Here is a 19865-nt window from a genome sequence, read left to right as displayed (position 1 = left end):
AATCCGTATACCAAGAAGGTTCTCCCCTTGCTCAAGCCACTTCAAAGTAGGCTTCTGTTGGTGGAATCTGAGTCCTGACCAGTACAAAAGCATTTTCTCCCAGTGAGCGCAAATCTCCGCCCTGACCACATGCACCCATTCATCCTTGTTCTGGGCTCTCTGGAGGCGTACATGTTAAAGTCTCTTCAGCCATATACAGGACGGTCCTTCAAATATCTGAAAGCCTGCTTGAAGTTTTGGTTCATTTGTTTAAATCACATGAACACTGATGTATCGGGCTGGGCACATGTGCTAGAAATGGGTCAGAGGACCTGTGCCTTCAAGACACTTATAGTCGAGCAGGGGAGACAGGCATAAGCAAAACACAATGCAGGGTATTTCTACATTTAATTGTACATTTAAAATGTACAATTTTAAAACTATGTATAGGGGAGCATACAAGTATAGAGAAAAGCATAGGTAGTCTTTCTGGGGATTGGGTTAGGATGGTTTTACAAGGAATGAAGTGAAGCTTGAGAAGGATTTTGGAGTTGTTTAGATGCTCACCAAGTAGACTTGTGGGTGGGGGAAGGGTGGACACAATATTCCAGACGGAGGGAACAGTGCGTGCAAAGATACGGAGGTATGAGACAGCCTGGTACACATGTCATTTGAGCATAAAGGAGGTGGGCAAGCAGAGAAGAGAATTCAGTGGGGGCCGGACTTGAAGGCCTTGCTTTGCTGACTTCCCTTTTAGGCCATTTCTCACATGACAGTGGGTATGATGCCACTGGCTACCCTAGTCACTCTCTAACTTATCAACTTCCTTTTGAAATGTGATCCTCCACAGAGGTAAAACCAGAGCTGCCTGACTGAATGAGCCCTTGCTGGGTCTGGGCTCCACGCATTAGCAACAACTTTTTGGCAGCTAAATTTCATTGATCCTGAGGCTGTGAGTTTTCAACATGAACCACTGTTCACCTAAGTCTTCGCCACTCTTACTTGTAAAGTCTTTTTTATCCTAAGTGCAAACCTTTATCTCTCTCTTTTTTTTTTAAGTTAAATCTCATCTTCCTGGTCTCACATTCCCTTTTTTTTTTTGTCTAAATCTACCCTTCCGGCTTCTTGCTTTTTAAAAATTTAACAAGCTGACTTTCATGATGTCAGGGGCAGAGCTGAGCTAAGGAGTGTCAAGACTTACTGATGGAGAGGTCAAGAGGGCACAATCCCTTTCCTCTCTGACGGTCTAGCAGGAGAGAGAGAGGACATGTAAAGTGGTGTCTAACAAGTACTAGGCTAGGAGTCTGGGGAGTTGGGTTCTAATCCTACTTTTCCACTGAGCAGCTGTGTAACCTTGGGCAAGTGGCTCACCATTCCTGGGCTTTGGCTTTCTCCTTTGTAAAGAGGAATGAGGCATTCCCTTTCCGATCCTGTAGGTCATAGCTGTTCATCCAGCAAGCATTAACTGCTAACTACCACATGATGGGCATTATGCCCAGTGCTGAGGGTACAGAAAAGGATGTTACAGCCTCTACCCTTGAGAACCACTTAAGACTGAAAGAAAGAAAGGCAAATTAAAACAGAATTGCCGTGAATCCTCTGGAAGAGGTTTGTAGGAGGGGAGGTGCTGAAGGAGCACAGAGCCACACACGCCGTAGTTCTCCATGTAGAAACAACCATAACACACAACAGTCAAGGTTGGCTGTTGAATACCAGCACTGATGATGTGCTGTAGTGTTACTAGGGCCAGGCTTCCCGGGTCATTTTGAGCTTCCTGAGGCCCCAGAGTACACTGGTGCTTGTGGTAGGAAAATCTGGGCTACTGCCAACTAACATACCCAGGGCAGCGTCGCAAAGGAAGCTGCCCTGTCAGAGTACACACCGACCCCACTCCATAAGCCCCTCTTCACAGTCTGGGCTTGCACGTGCCTTTTCCCCTCCCCTCTCGGTCCCTCTTCCCCAGTGCTAACATGCTTTGAAGTGAACAATCCACTCTCCTTTGAAGCACTGGTCAAGGACATTCATCACCCAGTACTTCTTGGCTCTCAGAACACCATTCCACATTCCCCACCATCTTCTGCCTGAACTCCTGAGCCCAGACCACCTCATGATGAGTGCCACCGTGTAGCAGGCGCTGGTCCCCTGCTATCATCCTGGCCTAGTAACTCAGCCACACATGGGCAGGTCCACTGACCCCATCTTCTCAAAGACTGTCAGCCCCACTTTCCTTAGGAACCAAATCAAAATGTCCACCACCTGACCTTTGTCAGAGGAATCTCTCTACCTCTAAATTGCCATCCTGTTATCCTGCCAGCTTGAGGGCAACTCCAGACTCCAACTTAACCACGACTTCACTCCCGAGTTTCTTCTTGGCTTCTTAACCACCCCCTGCCCTGTCCCATCTACACACAGGCACAGCCGTGGAGTGGACAGTTACTTCAACTACAGCTATACTTTCCTCAGGGATCTCATTCCACTTGCCCCTTGACCTTCTAATTTGCCTTGCCACTTCCTAACCTGAAATCTGGCTGTGGCTTCCTGCTCCAAGGCTGGCCAACATTTCTGGTTTCCAGCCTGAGTCTTGTCTCCGGCAGCTTGGCAACAGTTTACATTTCCCCTGACCTTTGCGTCTCCCTATGGCAATTGTTCTAAACAAGATTCCAACTTCCCCTTTGCCTTCTGCAAGTGCCACGTCAAATGCTCCTTCAAAATACAGGGAGAAGCGAGACCATCACCGGGCAAGAACTGCAGCTTTGAAGGACAGGCCCTCTGTAACATCCCTGAGTCACACTAGCATCTCCTCAGAAGGTGCAGTGCTCCCTTCCAAGGCCCTCAAAAGTCTGTTCCATCACACTCCCTGTCCTCCCCTGTCCAGCGCCTTCCTCACAGCCTATGAGGATGAGCAAATGTTTGCTTTTCCCTGAAATAGTTTATCCTTCCCTTCATCACCTTCACTTCTCAGGACTCAAAGGAAACCAGTTGCCTTACCAAGCAGTAATGGGTTGTCAGAATTGGGTTTTAAAGTGTAAACTTTGGCCTCCTGAGCAAGGCAGAAGCAGCCCAATGCCCAGCACTGAGGCCGAGGCCAGAGCCAGGCCTGTCTGACGGGGTTCAGAGGCCAGTCCCTGGGTGTCACTGTGGAATGCTGAGTAGTTAGACACAGTCCACTGGCCTGGAGCAGGGGCACATCTGAGTGGAAAAGCATGTGGGCCCAGCTGTATGGAGGGGGGGAAATGGGGGCGGGGACCACTCGGCTTTGCAGGAAGGGGACTGGTCGTAAGTGTAGCACTGTCCCCCAGAACACGTTCATGCTGGACCACCTTAAGCTACTGTGCCTGACGTTTCACTTTGCACGTGAGCTCATTGGGGCAAAGCACAACCACCACCCACCTCATTCGGGCCAGTAGACCTTCAAGATCTTATTTACTTTTTAGGCACCTCTGTGGACCCAGGCTGAGGTAGCCTTTTCTACCAGCAATATATGGCACTGGAACTGAGGTCAGAGGTCAGTAAGACCTTCCTTATAAGGCATCATTGGCTTCACTCCAGTTTCCAAAGCTCCCCAGACCTGTAGCCCATCTCAATGCAATCATTAGTAGTAGGATAAATTAATTAAATGCATGCCCACCCCCTCCAATTTCACCTATTTTTCCTTCTCTTGATTCCACTATTTTAAAGATCTCAACCCTGAGCTCAGCAAAGCTCTAGATTTCTGCTGGTCCCGCTGTCCTATGAGAACTACTGCCTTCTGCTGCCAGCTGCCCTTCCTGCCCGCCGACCTGCAGGGCGGTGCTGTTTGCTGACCTCCCTCCAAGAGCTCCCTCAGCTCCCAGCTCAGGGCAGCTGACGGCTGGGCCCCTCACCCTGAGGCGGAGACTCCAGGTCCTGCCACTCCGGCCCTCCAGGGACTGGCGGTGTAGGCACAGCTGTGCAGGGGTAAGTGGCTGCCAGTTAAAGGACTACTGGCAACAAGAAGCCACTCCTGATTCCGGTTTGAGTGGAAGGGAAATCGGGGACTGAAGCGGAGCTGCTGCACCCAGATGTCCCCCCACCAGTCTACCTACTCTCAGTCCACATCCGCTTGGAGGGGCCTGGAATTTCTACCACAAATGTAGGCCATTTCCAAAATAAAGTAGTCATTAGAGGAGAGGGTGACTCTGTGGTCTGGGCACAATTCGTCAGGCCCAGGACACAAGCCCCACACCCTCAGGCCTAGGAAAGGTGCCCCTCAGCCCAGGCCTCTCCTGGTCTTGCAGGGTGAACTGGGCCTTGAGTTGAAGTCTTTCTCTAAGAAACTTTTGTATCTGCCAACCCTCCATTTCCACAATAGCTACATCTTCTCATTCTTTTAAAAATTGTAGCACACCTCAACAACAGCTGAGATTACTGCCTACCCAAGGGGTGCTGTTGGCCAGTAAAACCACTGCCTCCATTGTTAAGCTTGCCAGCACCCCGCACACTTCCTCCCACTCGGCCCCTCCTACCTTCTAACCACCACCATCGCCCACCGGCAAAGCCAAGAGTCCTCTCCGGGTTCTAGACTCTCTGCCTGCTCCTCCACGACTCTCCATCCCTTTCCTTACATCACCTCCCCACTCCCCCGACACGTGATCTCCTTTTCCCCATTGAAAATCATATTCAAAGCCCTCCTCAGAACCACTCCAGGATAGAAATAGGGAGAAAAGCTCTTCTTAGGCCAAGAGCTTCTTAGAACATAGAACCTACCCTCCTCTTCAGATACCAAGAAATACCCAGCCCTGTCTATGCACAGTGGGTCTTACAGCAAAATTCCAAGCAAGTTGTTCTAAGGACTGGACAAGCCCCGAGGAAAACAGGAATTGTCTGCAAGTGTGTCCTGGGCTATGACTTAAAGGGAGGTCTGGAAACAGTGGAACCTCGTGGTTTAATGAATGCTAGATGAAGGGAGGCATCAAAGGTATGAGGAACTATGCCCATTTTCACAGAAAACAGAAGCAAAGCCATGGGATTAGGTTTCAGAAGGAAAATCTAGTAGATCCTGGATTACCCAACCATGAAACAAGAAGGTGCCACTGACCCACTGCCACTTGAGCACGCATGTTAGGATGGGGGCTTTTCCACTCAGAATTGACTTAAATGGCTTTATCATATGCTTTGCCCCATTTTCCATATAATCAACTCCACATTTGTTGATGTTTTTAGTATTCATGTGTCAAAAATTCAATTTCGATTTGAAAATAATAAGTATTATTAAAAAGAAGACTACTTTAAAAGATCAGTGCATGATACAGTGAAGTAGTCCAAGAATTCATCTGGACCCAGGCACCTAAAGGAAAGACATCTGGGTAACAGAAGGGTTTGAAGATACTTTGGATTATCAAGTAAACAGGTAGTTCAAACTTGGAAAGGTTTGATGAAAGCCAAAGGAAACAGGTCCTCCTAAAAGAGGTAGAACGCTCCTGGAAAAGCATAAATCGGATGCATACTGAAATATAAATAAGTTCAGATAAAGTGATATCCTGGAGGGAGGGGGCTGAGTGGGAGAGATCTATTCCATGTTTTGTATATCTAGGCTAGAAGAGTCAATAAATAAATAAAACAAAAATGAGAAATTCAGTAACAGGGGGAAAGGAACCCTTCTACACTGTTGGTGGGAATGTAAATTAGTTCAACCATTGTGGAAAGCAATATGGAGGTTCCTCAGAAAACTAAAAATAGAAATACCATTTGACCCAGGAATTCCACTCCCAGGAATTTACCCAAAGAAAACAAGATCCCAGATTCAAAAAGACGTATGCACCCCTGTGTTTATCACAGCGCTATTTAAAATAGCCAAGAAATGGAAGCAACCTAAGTGTCCATCAGTAGATGAATGGATAAGAAGAGGTGGTACATATACACAATGGAATACTACTCAGCCATAAGAAGAAAACAAATCCTACCATTTGCAACAACATGGATGGAGCTAGAGGGTATTATGCTCAGTGAAATAAGCCAGGCGGAGAAAGACAAGCACCAAATAATTTCAGTCATTTGTGGAGCATAACAACAAAGCAAAACTGAAGGAACAAAACAGCAGCAGACTCAGACTCCAAGGAGGGACTAGTGGTTACAAAGGGGAGAGGGTGGGGAGGGAGAAGGGGATTAAGGGGCATTATGATTAGCACACATAATGTAGGTGAGTCATGGGGAAGGCAGTACATAGCATGGAGAAGACAAGTAGAGACTCTCTATAGCATCTTACTTTGCTGATGGACAGTGACTGCAATGGGCTGTGGGGGCGGGACTTGATAACATGGGTGAAGGTAGTGACCACAATGTTGCTCATATGAAACCTTCATAAGATTGTTTATCAATGATATCTTAATAAAAAATAGAAATAAAAATTCAATAACAGTTCTTGCCTTTGGGAAAGTCTCCTCTATTCTGACATAATCATATATAAGAACAAGAAGATAAAATCTAGCCAGGTTCAAGATCCCCAGAGATTAGAACCAAGTGCACCCCTCCCCCTAACCTCCTTTGGCAGATGTGAGAGCTGAGGTCAAAAACCACCGAGTAACAGTTACAGAGCCCAGACTGGAATCTGGGGGCTTGTACATTCTAGTCACTGGCTTTCTTCTTCCATCACACTGCCACTGAGTTTAGTCAAGAAAAATAGGGATAAGCTCCTGAGGAAATAATTCTGCAGAAGCAAAAAGTTATATGGCCAGCACTCTTCTTTGTACTGATTTAGTGGGAATTTGTATATTAAACAGGAAATGGGTAAGTAAATTATGCTGATTTGCAAATAATTACAATTACTGAAAATGACGATTTAAAGGCTATATAAAAACATGGAAAATGTTCAGATATAATATTAAGTAGAAAAAAATCAAGAGTGCTAGTCACACCTAGGGAATCCAAGTTCTGCTCCTTACCAGCTCTGTGGCTTTGGGGAAATTACCCAACCACTCTGAACATCCAGAAGAGTAACAGCAGTACCTGGCTCATAGGACTGTTATAGGGCTAGATGAGAGAATACATGTGAGAATACTGTCTGTCATATAGAAATGTTCAATGTTAACTTCCATTATGATCATAATTACACAAATTCAGCTATGAACTGAATAGGGAGTTCCTTTGAAAAAGCAGTTAGAAAAGACTGGAAAGCAGTAAGCAAAAATGAAAACTGCAGAAGTAACATGGGTTTATAAATACACATTCTTTCCCTCTAATAATGCTGTATCATTTTCCAATAAGAAAAAGGCATTTTAAATAAGGATCTCAAAAAAATCCCATCATCTAGGGGCTCCCCATGCTCAGTTCCTAAGTCTGCTGTGGCATCTGTTGGTGAAGGTGAGCAATGGCCTGGATCTCTGGGAAAGACAGGGGGACTTGTTCTATAATCTAGAAAACGCTATCTTGCTCAGATCAGACCCTGGGAGAACTTTGTAGCTACAAGAAAAATTGGGCTCTTTCATTCACGCATGCATGCATACATTCACTCATTCAAATGCTCTTTGAACCGCTATTATCCGCAAGGAACTGTGCTAGGAACTTTTAAAGAATTAGACTGACCCACTGGATAAATTTGGAAAAACCTCCATTATGTAAGCGAAAAAAAGCAAGCTTTAGAACGCTGTATATAGAATGCTACCATTTGTATTAAAATATATATATAAATATACATATTTATAAACTTGTAAATGCATAGAATTGCTCAGAAAGGTACACAAAATATAGGTAACAGTGATTAATAACTGCGGAACTGAAGGCTGACCTCCACTGGCAAGTTGACTTTTCATTGGATACCCTTTTGTACTGTTTGGATGTCTGGCATGTATTATATATTAATTTTTCAAAACAAAAAAAAGGTTTAAACAAGTAAAAAGAAAGTACGCCCAGAGCTAAATAAAAAGTGGTAATGAGGCTGTCTGGGGGGAAGGCAAAGTGTGTTGAACTTACTGAGCCACAACTGTTAAAAGTTTTCAAAAACAGACTGTTTACATAAGTTAAGTTAAGGAAACATTTCTTTCTATACCAATTAGTTTATAGTAATTCGGCATATCATTCTACAGAGATAAAGCAGCTGGAAAATAAATACTAGCCATTTATCAAGCCTTAGAAATATATTAAATTGTAGTTTCTACAAAGGTGGGGAATCTTATCTGTTTAACTTGACGAGTAAAGCATTCACGCCAGCTAATGCACAGGCAAGTGTTTGTTAGAGCAAGCATTTTCCAACATCAATAAATGATAGCAGGACCATTAAAAAGCATCTTTACAAAGATGGGACCATATCAGAAGATACTAGGCCCCCAGGGAACCATGTTCCCTCTGAAGGCTGGGCAACCTTTTCTGGGATGGCCCCTCAAAATGATGGCCTTCTAATGGCAAGATAAACCCCAGTGAGAAGGGAAGGTCACGAGAACTGTGTGTTTCAGGATGTCACCAGCAAATGTGATGTGCAGGGCTCTCCTTAGAGTGATGAGGTACAGACTGACTCCAAAGGGAACCCGGCACTCGGGGAGGCCCCCCCAGCCCCAGGGAAGGTAGGAACGGGGTTGTCTGGATGGCTGCAAACTGCTGACATGCTGGCAGCCAGCCAAAGCAACTGGGTCACTAAGGCACACAGTGGCTGACGTTACAGAATTTGGGGCCAGACAGGCTTGACTCAGGACCATTACTGGGGGCCCAGCAAGTTATCTACCCTTCTGAGTCTTGGCTTCCTTCTCCGTGAAATGGAGGACAGAACTATGAGATCATTGTGAGGGCTCGGGAATCACTGGGAAGTGTTTAGTACGATGCTGGGCGCGAGAGCAGAGCCAAGGGCTATTATCATCCCTATTCCTAAATGGGGGGGAGGGGCCGGGCCAATCCTAAGTGATGGCCAGCATCCAAGTGCGAAGCAGGTGAGGCGCACCCCACCCTCCACGCCCCAAGGTCAAGTCAAGAAACCCTCACATGTACAGTGCTTCTTAAACCAGAAAATGCTTCCACACTCACCCTCTCACAAAAACCGGAGAAGCAAGCTGCCTGGGAATTCCTAGGTCTGTTTTGAATGGGAGGGGCCAGTGAAGTTCAGGGCTGTTAAGAGCTGGCTAAGGGCAGAACCCAGGCTGTGACCCAGGCTTCCTGCTGAGCGGCTTGGCATTCCTTCCACTCCACACCATTCCCAGGAGAGATGGATCTGGAGCCAGGATGGGTGGATTTCACTGCCTCCTCTCCCCTGACTGCGGCTCCCACCGTTTCTGAGCAGGAAGAGGTGCAGCCTTCCATTTGAAGACCTCCTGTCAGCCTCCTCTATAACCTGCTCCTCTGAATGGTCCTGGGCCCCAGGTGGACACCCTGCAACTGGAATCAGGAAAGGGACAACAGGTAAGTCGAGGCTAGCTCTGGCTTTGCAGGCAGCTGGAATCAGGCCCAGCTGTGGTCCCCACTCGGGCAGCAGGGACTTGGCCTTGCTGGGCACAGCCATCATTAAAGAGCAAGGCCGCTCTGAAACCGAGGCAAGCACGCCAATGCCCTGAGCGTCTGCACTGCAAAAGCTGGCATTTGATGAAGAAAGCATTTTTTTTTCCAACTGTGAAAAGGTCAGGCATATTTATCTGACTTAATAATTTATAATTGATATTCAACACTTCCCTTGAAAGAGCACCTCTAAGAACTCAGCGAGGACCCACTTCCCTTTGTGGCACCAGATCATGCAGGGCTGCAGCAGCCACTTGGGTCAGAGGTCAGCAGGCACGCCCCATAGCCTGCTCCCAGCGCTGGGCCGGGCCCTAACTCTGCCGTCAAGGAAGAGTCCAACCTCCCACATCTACCCCCAGTTCTGCCACCCAGAGGGCCCTTGGCAGCGGGGACACCAAGGCCTCTGACGAGCACCAGGGCGTTACAGAGTTCCTCGCCTCGATCCCTCCCAGGCCCTGCCACAAGCAAAGGGTTCTCCTAGGTTGAAAACCCATTTATAGGAAAGGCGGAGGTGTCCAGAAAATTAAGCGGGTGCTGCTAGCCCAGGGGAGACCTGGGAGGTGGCCTGACCATCCGTAAGGGCCCCCTCACCCTTCAGGAGGTCTCTGGAGAACGAACAAGCTGGGAGCTCCTGGCTTCCCGACACAGCTCCAGAACCCAGACGCAAGTTCCTCGGATGGCAGGAGACGGGACAATGAGGGGAGCTGGAAAAGACCCCCGGGTGGGGCAGGGCAGGGCCAGGCTCACCGGAAGAGGAATACAAGAGCCTACCTGCATGGTAAGAAGATTTTTTATTTGAAATATAGTCTGAGCAACATTAGTATAGCCGAGGAGGAGGGGCTGGCCTGCATGGGGCAGCAGCCTCTCTAATGGCACAGGAGCAAGAATACAAATCTTCCCACGTCTGTGCACCCCAAGCCACACCTGTCAGGAGAGGCAGAGCAGCAGCGCGGAGCTCACAGCTCCTTCTGAAGGGTCTGCCTCCAGGCGCCTGCCCGCCTCTCCTGCTCACCCAGACAGCAGGTGCTGCCGAAGTGTCTCCACCCACAGCCTGGGTGAGCCGGTGTGAGAATTAATTCCCCAGGACTCTTTTTTAGGGAAAAGAATCAGAGGAGACAGGAAGGAAAGGCCAGGGGAGCCCAGCCCCTGCCAGGCCAGGCCAGGCCTGGCGGAGCGCTCACCGGGGGCGGCACCGGCGCCTCAGGCCCCTCCTCGGGCCCGCATGGCAGGGCGCAGGGCTGCTGGCAGGCCCAGAGCTCTGAGGCGCCCCAGGCTGCAGGCAGCAGGAGGGACCTCCCAAAAGAGCAGGCCTGGCGGAGTTTCAAGCCCCATGGACAGCCCTGGGCTAGGAGGGCACAGAAGCGAGTTGGGGCACCAAGAAGCAGCACGAAGTCATAAATAACAGAAGCAGGTTCAGCGCTGCAGGGGTCCCGGGTCCCCCCGCGCGTCCTGGGCTCAGCAGACACCGCTCCAGGGCACAGCCGCCACGCTCCCCTGGGGCAGAGCTTTTCACTTCCCGTGGTCCACACGGCAGGTTAAGGACACCCGGTGGCGACTGCACACACTGTGGAGCCTCCAGTCACACCTGAGAGGACAGTGCACGGCCTTCCTGGTCCTGAGAGGCCTGCGGGTGACTCTGGGGATCCTGGGCCCTCTCCTCCCATGAGGCCGGGCCCAGCGATCTCCTCGCCTCCAGGCTGCCCAGCAAAGGCTCGCCAGCACCGTCTTCCAGTCCATTCTCCCTGGCCTCCAAGGACACCTCCTCCCTGGAGCCCTCCTCTGGCTCTGTCGCCTCCACTGCGGCCTCCTCCTCGTCCTGGTCTCTCACCTTGTGGACGATGAAGAGGTGGCGGCTGAGGGAGCTGGCAGAGGTGTAGCACAGGCCACAGAGGAGACACTGGGCTGTGGAGCTGTCCGCCTGGTGCTGAGGTATGTGGCTCTGAAACTCGAGCCCCGAGTCTGTGGCAAAGCTACATTTCGCACACTGGAAAAGGGACTTGTGCCTTTTGGTGGAAGAGACAGTCGCGCCATTGCTGGTGCCCGGAGCGTCCCCTGCTCCGCTGACTGGTCTTTTCAGATGGTTCACCTGAAAGGGGAGACTGTGTGAGCAGAGTCTGGGCCGAGCCTGAGCCCCAGACGAGGACTCAGAATCACCACCCAAGCCAGGGGCACCCCAGCCCTGAACGCTGGCTTCGGTTTGTTTTGTTTGGGGCTTTTTTCTGGCTTTGTTTTTGTAACATAGCATATGCATGTGACACAATATTCCAGGTGCAGGAGGGTGTGGAGATAAAGTCTCTCCTGCCCCACTCCCCAGACCTGCTCTCCAGACATCACCTGGGTTCTGTGGCTCCTCCGAGAGACTCGATGCATATATAAAAACGTAACTGTTGTCTTTCACCAAATGATAGCATTACAGGCACACTTTTCTTCACCCTGCTTCTTTCACTTAACACCACACATGGCACTAGTCCCCATAACAGCATGCCCAGGGGTGTCCTCTGACCCACCACGGGGATTCCACTCCCACTGCAAGGCCATCTCTGCCACGGCACACGGTGCTGCCTTGAGCCCAAGGCCAGACATACCCGATGGACAAATCTTAGAAGCAGCTGCTGGATGGAAGGGTGTGTTTGGAGGGGGGAAGAGGGGGGCATTTTTATCGTGACAGATGTTGCCAAAATGTCAATCAACACTCAATCAGCTGTGTGTGAAAGGACCAGCGCCCTTCTCTGAATGGCCCGGAAAGAATGCCCTGGGCCATTTTTCACAGTCAGGGCTAGTCACCTTTTCCAGGCAACTCTCAGTTTCCCAGATGTGTCTGACCACCTTGAAGAGCAGCCCCCTACTGCGGAACGGGAACTGCCCACCATGAGGGACAATCAGACTGCTCCAGAAGTTCTCCAGAAATGGGAACAGGGCATGGAACAGGGATGAATCGCAGGACAAGGGCCTAGGACAGCAGGACTCAGGGTGGCTCCTCCCACAACTAGCTGGTGGTCGGGGTGGTGACTCAGCTGAACACCCCCACCCTCACTGACAGACAGCCCCGCCTGCCCTGCTGTGTGTCTGGAAGCACCCCAATGTCCACACGGCAAGGCACACAGCTAAGGAAGGGAGTCGTGGGTCTTTGTCCCTGTCCCTCACTTGTGTACAGTCTCCAGGTGAGTCAAACAGAGCTAAACAGTGCCACACATTGAACAAAGCTATCACTGCTGGTTGCTCCATGGCCACAATCACAAATGGGCTCCCTGTGGCCCTCCCACCTCTCCTCCAGCCCCAGGGCTCCTGGGCAAGCCGCCCAGTGCACAGGGGCCCCTGCTCACCTGAGGGGAACGTCCACCCGGGGGTCTGCCTTTGGATGTCTGGCTCAAGTCAGGGTTTCTGATGCCGTGCATAAGGCTGATGTGGCTCTCCAGGAGGGAGGGCCGAGGAAAGCTGGGGCTGTCCTCTGTGCAATATCTGCAGAAACACGGGAACAAGAGATGGTGCGAGAAGGCAGGCTCCAGAGCCCAGGGAGCCAGCCGGGTGGGGATGGAAGCTGCCTCCGGCTCCGCAGCTGAGTCTGGAGCAGGCAGAGAACTGGCTGCATGGTCCCTGGACGAGCTGCGTGACGCCGGGAAGTCTAGCCAGCAGCCCGCCAAGGTGGCGGACAAGATCAAGGCCACAGAGCCACGCCGGCCCTGAGCTGTGATCTTGCTCTCCACTCCCTGCTGCCGCTGCCCGAGGCCCCAGCGCTGGGCCGATGGTCAGCGTCAGAGGCCAGGTACATCCTGGAGCGTGGACAGATGGTGGTGAAGCCTCTCGGCCAGACGGGGCACAGGCTCACAGCCCCATCACCCCCCTCACAGCCTACGCTACCAGCTGGCAGTGCGGCCCGGGGTCACGGAGGTGGGAAGGGGGAGGGCTCAGGAGCTACGAGGTTCTAGAAGCTGGTTTCTGACTTAACTTGATTTCTGAGCTTGCCACAGCATTTTTCCACGGGGTGCTTGCTTATCTCTCCCTTTGACAACACTGCTCTTGTCAGAGGAAAGCCCCAGGGGTGCCCAGGACAGTCTTTCTGACTAGCAGGCCTCCGCCACCCCCTGCAGGGGCTCACCCGCAAGTGTAGACTTTCTTCACTGTGTCGTGGTTGTTACGGATGTGTTTGCGCAGGCTGTTGGGGGTGTGGAAGGACTGCTCACACTGCCGGCACGGGTACCGCTTCAGCGTCTATGAGAGAGGGCAGGGTGCAAAGCATCAGAACTGTAAGACAGCCCTGGGCCCATGTGTCCACTCAGATGATGGGGGCAGAAAGGAGGATGCTCCAAAGACCTCAAGATCTATGATGCCCGTCCTGCCCAAAGCACCAGGGACAAGGGCACTCTGACCCCAATGGACAGAAGTCCAGCAAATGTGCACGGTGACCATGTGACTACTTACCCTACCGTGGCTTTTTTTCATGTGCGACACATAGTTCTCCCGATCAGGAACCCACTCCTGGCACTCCTGGCAGGTCCAGCCAGTGTTCCTCAGCCGGGGCCTGGCCTCAGCCCTGCGATGGGCCTCAGGCCTGCTCCAGCGGCTGGAGGGTAGGGAGCTGCCCCGAGCAGCCATGCTAGTGGCTGGGGGCTCAGTGGGGACTCGAGCGCCAGGACGGCCTGAGGAGGTGTCTGCTGAGGACTGGAGACTAGACAGCTCGTCCACATTTCGGGGAACACCGTGGGTGCTCTGGGGATGGGGAGAGCGATTACTGACTGGGCAAGGGGAAAGATGCACAGAGTCAGACCCCCGGCCTGAGGCACGTGCCCTCCTCCCAGCCTCCGTCCCCGAGGCATCCCACCTTGACGTGCTGCATCAGTTCTGGCTTCTGCAGGAACAAGAGTGGGCACTCCGGGCACTTGAAGACGCCCACCTGGGTCTTGCTGGAATTCTGGTAAAAATGCTGCTGAATGTGCCTCTTCTTGTTGAACACCATTTCGCATGAGCACTTATAAATGAGCCTGATGAGACAAGCCCAGAGCGTGAGGAGGCCCAAGCTCTGCGGGCAGCCCCACAGCTCCCACCCCACCTCTGCCCCTCTGAACCAGGGCCACCACTGGGAAGGCACCACTCTGAGCCACCACAGATGCTCCCCACCTCAGGGTGTCTTCAGTAAACTCCGGGATCTCTGCCACTAGCCCGGCCTGGTCCACCCCAATACCCGTGCTGCAGCACCCGGGCTCCCTGCACAGGTCTTCCGGCCCTGGAGCTGCACTCACTGGGAGGGTCTGTGGGGCTGGGCAGGGTGCTGGGTGGTGCTGTGGTCCGCGGTGCTGCTGGCAGTCTTGAAGGCCATGGGACAGAAAGCACATTTGTGGAAAACCTGGCAGTGTCGCTCCTGGATGTGGCTTTTCAACAAGGCCAAGGTCAGGTGGACAACCCCACAGTGGATGCATCTGGATGACAGGGGAGGAGGGTGTCAGACCCGAAGGTGGAGCTGGAAGAGGAGGGACAGCAGACAGCAGCGGGGCCGTGTCAGGGCCCTCCGTTCCCGGCCCCGTGAGCACGCCATCTGCCGCCCCCCACAGGTGTATCCTGAGAGCCTGCTCGCTTGTCCTGCACCCTGCAATCATCCAGGGCCCCCAAGTGTAAAGCCACAGCTGGTGGAGAAGCAAGGGGAAACCTTCCCTTTCCCTCACTGGCCAGAGGATATTCTTCTGCAGACCAAAAACCTGAGCCCAGCTAAGGGGAGTTAGTGGGAGTGAAGAGGGGGAAAAACTGGTGTAAACAGCATCCACTTAAGTGTGGGGCAACTGCAGGGGTCCAAGAGGGATTTCAGGAGGAGGCTGCAGAAAGCCTGTGCCTTCCCACAGACTGGTGCTGAGCAGGGATGGCCACTTAGTAACAAATGCAACTGGGAAACACTACACTCAGCACAACAACTACATTAAAACAAACAGCCTTCAAAGCCCAGGAAGTGGTCGAAAGTCTCGCTGTCCAATGGGACGTGAGGTGATGTGCTCTACCCTGTACCATGTGGCTGTTCGAATGTAAGTTAACAAAATAAAATAAAAAGGCCAGTTGCAGTGGCCATATTCCAAGTGCTCAACCGCCACCTGTGACTGGTACCATCCGGACTGTGCAGCTCGTCAGTATTATGTCTCTTTGATGGGACTATGGGCAACTTTTTATTTCTTTTTCTCTCCACCAATTCATATTTTATGAGTTTTGTTTACTGAACGTGTAGGTTTTATAATGTATGAATTGTCTGGAATCATTTTTCTGAAATTGAGACCAGGTTGGACTCTTCTTTCAACTTCAAAATATTTCTCTATAATACTGCCTTTTTGGAGATCTGTGTGACCTTCTTCGTGCACAACCGCCTCCACTCAGGTTGCAGACCCTCGCGTGTTCAGTCTTTCTTCCTGCTCACAAACACATGCAGGTCTCCCCTACAGGATAAAACACCTCCCCTGCTCCCAGCGACTACTCTCAAGATAACACTTATCTTCTTTTTCCTGCAATACTGCCTCCCCCATAACCGTGGCATCCCAGTAGGCACTAGAAGAGGGGCTACTGCTTTGCTGAAAGAAAAGACGCGACTTCACTTACGAATTCTTTAACTCCCACATGTACTGCATTAGCCCGTTTTTACAACCCACACAAATCTTCACAGATGCCTGACCAATACCTTTTACTTTACTTCTGTGTGTGTGAGAGGGTGGGGACTGCTGCAGAATCACCTTTGCAAACTCAGTTAGCCATGAGGAACTGCCCACAGAGCCGGAAACCTGTCTGCAGTGAACTCTCGGTGGACACTCGCTACTGAATTTGTACATACTTCGGAGTTTCTATACAAACTAATTATATTTTCTTTTCTCTCCTGATAAACAAAATATTGACCAACTTCTAACATATACAAGTACAGGTGGTGACCTGTGAACAACATGGGTTTGAATTGTGTGAGGTCTATTTATATGCAGATTTTTTTTTCAATAAATATGTTGAAAATTTTTGGAGATTTGCAACAATTTGAAAAAATATTTTCATCTTTTGAGGTTATTTTAAGAATAAACTATTAAATACATAAAACATACAAAATATGTGTTACCTGACTTTTTATGTTACGATAAGGTTTCTGGTCTATAGTAGGCTATTAATAGTAAGTTTTAGGGGAGTCAAAAGTTGTATGTGGATTTCAATTACACGGGTGGCTCCAACAGCATTTTGTTTGAGGTCAACTGTATTTCCATAGCAGAAGGTTTTATAAGCAGAAAGAAATCTACTTATTTACAGATGTATCCAAAGTGACCAAGTAAACCCGGTATGTGTAAGGAACCCAAGAGGCCTTATTTGTGCAGTTAGACCAAACTCCTGCAGGAACAACATGAGTATACTCTTCAAACATGAGGTTCTTCAAAAAAAAACCCATTGAAAATAAGGACATAAAGGAGTAAAAGAACATGCCACACAGCCTCAGTAAACGACTGAATCAAACAGGGTTTACAAATTGATGAGAAAGTGTGCAGAAGAGAAGAAATCCAACCCCATGATACAATTCCACCAATTTTTTTAGAAAGGGAAAACACAATTACAGAATCACATGCTGTGAAACATAAAGTTTCATAAAAGATAAAGAGCAGTAAAATATTTAATTCTGCTAATAATCACAAATAATAAGAAAACATATTATTAAAAAGTCTAAACTTGCTCCCTTATGACAGCATTGGCCACTCTCCAAATTATGAACAAGGAGCAGAATAATTTATACAATTCTAAAAATATACATATTGTATATTATATGTATATTTATATAAATACATAACATAACATTATATAAAATACATATAAAATGTATAGGCTTTTTACATTGTCTTCAAGAAAACAAACTATACAAAACAAAGTAATATTGTAAAACTGTAGTAGAGTTCAATGAAATGGAACACAGGTACCTTTTGAAAATTTACTATATTACCTACAGAATGGGAAAAAAATATTTGCAAAAGGATCTGAATAGACATTCCTCTAAAGAAGATACACATATATCTAAAAAAGCATATCACAAGATGTTCAACACCATAAGCCATCATGGAAATTTAAATCAAAAACATAATGAGATACCACTTTAAACCCGTAAGGATGGCTATAATCAAATGTTGTTAAGGATTAGAGAAATAAAAACTCTCATACATTGCTGGAGGGAATATAAAAATGGTACAACCACTTTGGAAAACAGCCTGGCAGTCCCTCAAAAAGTTAAAGAGTTACTACTTGACCTACCTATTCTCCTACTAGGTGTAAATCCAGAAGAACTGAAAACACATGCCACTCAATAACTTGTATGTGAATCCTCACTAGGACATTGCTCGTGATGGCCAAAGGACGGAAACAACCCCCATGCCCACCAACTGAGGGACGGAGAGACAAAACACAGCGCATACATGCAGCGGGGTCTCACGCGGCCACACAAGGGGCGGAGTGTCGGTACACACTACAGTGTGGGTGAATACTGAGAACACTGCTCTAAGACTACATATTATATGATTCTACTGTACAAAATGACCAAAAGAGGCAAATCTATGAGATTATATGAGAAAATTAATTAGTTGCTGGGAGGATTGTGAATATAGGGGTCCTTTCTGGGTGAAGAAAAGTTCTAAAACTGATTGTAGTGACTGACTGTACAACACTGAATATAGTAAAAATCACTGATTTGTACACTTTCAGTGGGTGAATTGTATGGTATGTGAATTAATAAAGCTGTTACAAAAAAATACCAGTAGTCAAATATCTTAAATGTAATAAAAATGTATTGATGTGATGTGTCTTCTGAGTTCAACCACAGATCACTGAAGATTTAATGTCAATATTTTTAGTAATTCCTCCAGCTGAATCACAGTACATTTATGCCTGACATTACTTATGAAACAGCTTGATAAACTGAATTGCTTTTGAGACACTATTTCTTTTTACTCTTAAAGAAGAAAAATAAAATAAAATAATTAAAAGTTATTAATCCATCTGTGCTATTGAAAATTTCTTGGATTCAAGATTCAAAGATAAAAATCTTAATGCTGATTGCACTTCCATTGGGTGTACTGGACCTTGGAAGCAGCAGCACACATTTCAGTCAAAGTTGCACAGGTATTTTCAAGTATTACAGAATACTGTAAAAACACACATTCAGGCATCTGGTTTAAAAGTGTAGCCTGACACATGAAAAGATGCTCCACATCATTAACCATCAGGGAAATGCAAATTAAAAGCACAATGAGATATCACTTCACACCAGTTAGGATGGCCAACATAAAAAAGACAAACAAATGCTGGTGAGGGTGTGCAGAAAGGGGAACCCTCCTACACTGCTGGTGGGAATGTAAATTGGTTCAACTGTTGTGGAAAGAACTATGGAGGTTCCTCATAAAAACTAAAAATAGAAATACCATTTGACCTGGCAATTCCATTACTAGAAATTTACCCAAAGAAAACAAGATCCCTGATTTGAAAAGATATATGCACCCCAGCACTATCTACAATAGCCAAGATATGGAAGGAACTTAAGTGTCCATCAATAGGTGAATGGATAAAGAAGATGTGGTACATATACACAATGGAATATTATTCAGCCATAAAAAGAAAAGAAATCCTACCATTTGCCACAACATGGATGGAGCTAGAGGGCATTACGCTCAGTGAAATAAGCCCAGTGGAGAAAGACAAGTACCAAATGATTTCACTCATCTGTGGAGTATAACAACAAAGCAAAACTGAAGGAACAAAACAGCAGCAGACTCACAGACACCAAGAAAGGACTAGTGGTTACCAAAGGGGAGGGGTTGGGGAAGTTCAGGGAGAAGGGAGAAGGGGATTAAGGGGCACAATAATTTGCAGTCACAATATAGGTAGGTCAGGGGATGGTAGCGCAGCACAGAAAACATAATTAATGACTCTATAACATCTTATTATGTTGAAAGTGACAGCAGTGGAGGGTATGAGGAGTTGATAATACGGGTAAATGTTGAACGAGTATTGTGTACTTGAAATCATCATAAGATTGTATATCAATGATACTTTAGTAAAAATAAATAAATGAACAAAATAAAAGTGTAGCCTGGGATACTGTCAAGCAATGCTCTTCTGCAACATGGTGGCAAGGGCTTTGTACAACCCTGCCTGTGGTTTATTTTGCTTCTCATGCACTCGGGACTCTCCATTCTCCATAACATGCAAAAGAAATTAGTCTACATTTGGAAATGTTTACACCAAGATAGAAACCTGGGAATCATCGTTAACCCCTCCCAGTCCCACCCCCCTGGGCAGAAGCCATCACTGAGTCCTAAGGCTTTAGCTTCTGAGTCTCTCTCAAATTCACCTTTCCCCACCCGCAGAGCCGCACCTAGGCAGCAGCCCCAGCCACTGGACTGTCACGCTCGCCTCTCAGCCAGTCTCCAGTACCTCACCTCCTCAATCCCCAGGAGGATCCTTCTGAAGCAGAT

At 48.4% G+C, this 19865-nt stretch overlaps 1 protein-coding gene across 3 annotated transcripts in view; it reads right to left on the bottom strand.

Annotated features, from left to right (window-relative positions):
• Positions 1–7582: 7582 nt before the first annotated feature.
• ZNF592 (zinc finger protein 592) overlaps positions 7583–19865 on the bottom strand; it is a 54646-nt gene continuing 42363 nt past the window's right edge. For 2 of the 3 annotated variants that reach the window (XM_036932022.2, XM_036932021.2), the window contains 6 exons: positions 14649–14825; positions 14231–14390; positions 13831–14118; positions 13508–13620; positions 12735–12870; positions 7583–11497 (listed from right to left, as the gene is read on the bottom strand). In XM_036932022.2, coding sequence (XP_036787917.1) covers positions 10991–11497; positions 12735–12870; positions 13508–13620; positions 13831–14118; positions 14231–14390; positions 14649–14825 — 1381 coding nt within the window. In that variant the 3' untranslated portion in view covers positions 7583–10990. The remainder of the gene's footprint in view (positions 11498–12734; positions 12871–13507; positions 13621–13830; positions 14119–14230; positions 14391–14648; positions 14826–19865) is intronic. The other variant, XR_008994689.1, reaches the window with a different exon arrangement.

Source organism: Manis pentadactyla, chromosome 18 (assembly GCF_030020395.1).
Source record: "Manis pentadactyla isolate mManPen7 chromosome 18, mManPen7.hap1, whole genome shotgun sequence".
In the NCBI taxonomy this organism is placed as follows: Eukaryota; Metazoa; Chordata; class Mammalia; order Pholidota; family Manidae; genus Manis; species Manis pentadactyla.
The sequence above is the reverse complement of the archived record's forward strand: the minus strand, read 5'-3'. Positions and strand labels throughout refer to the sequence as shown.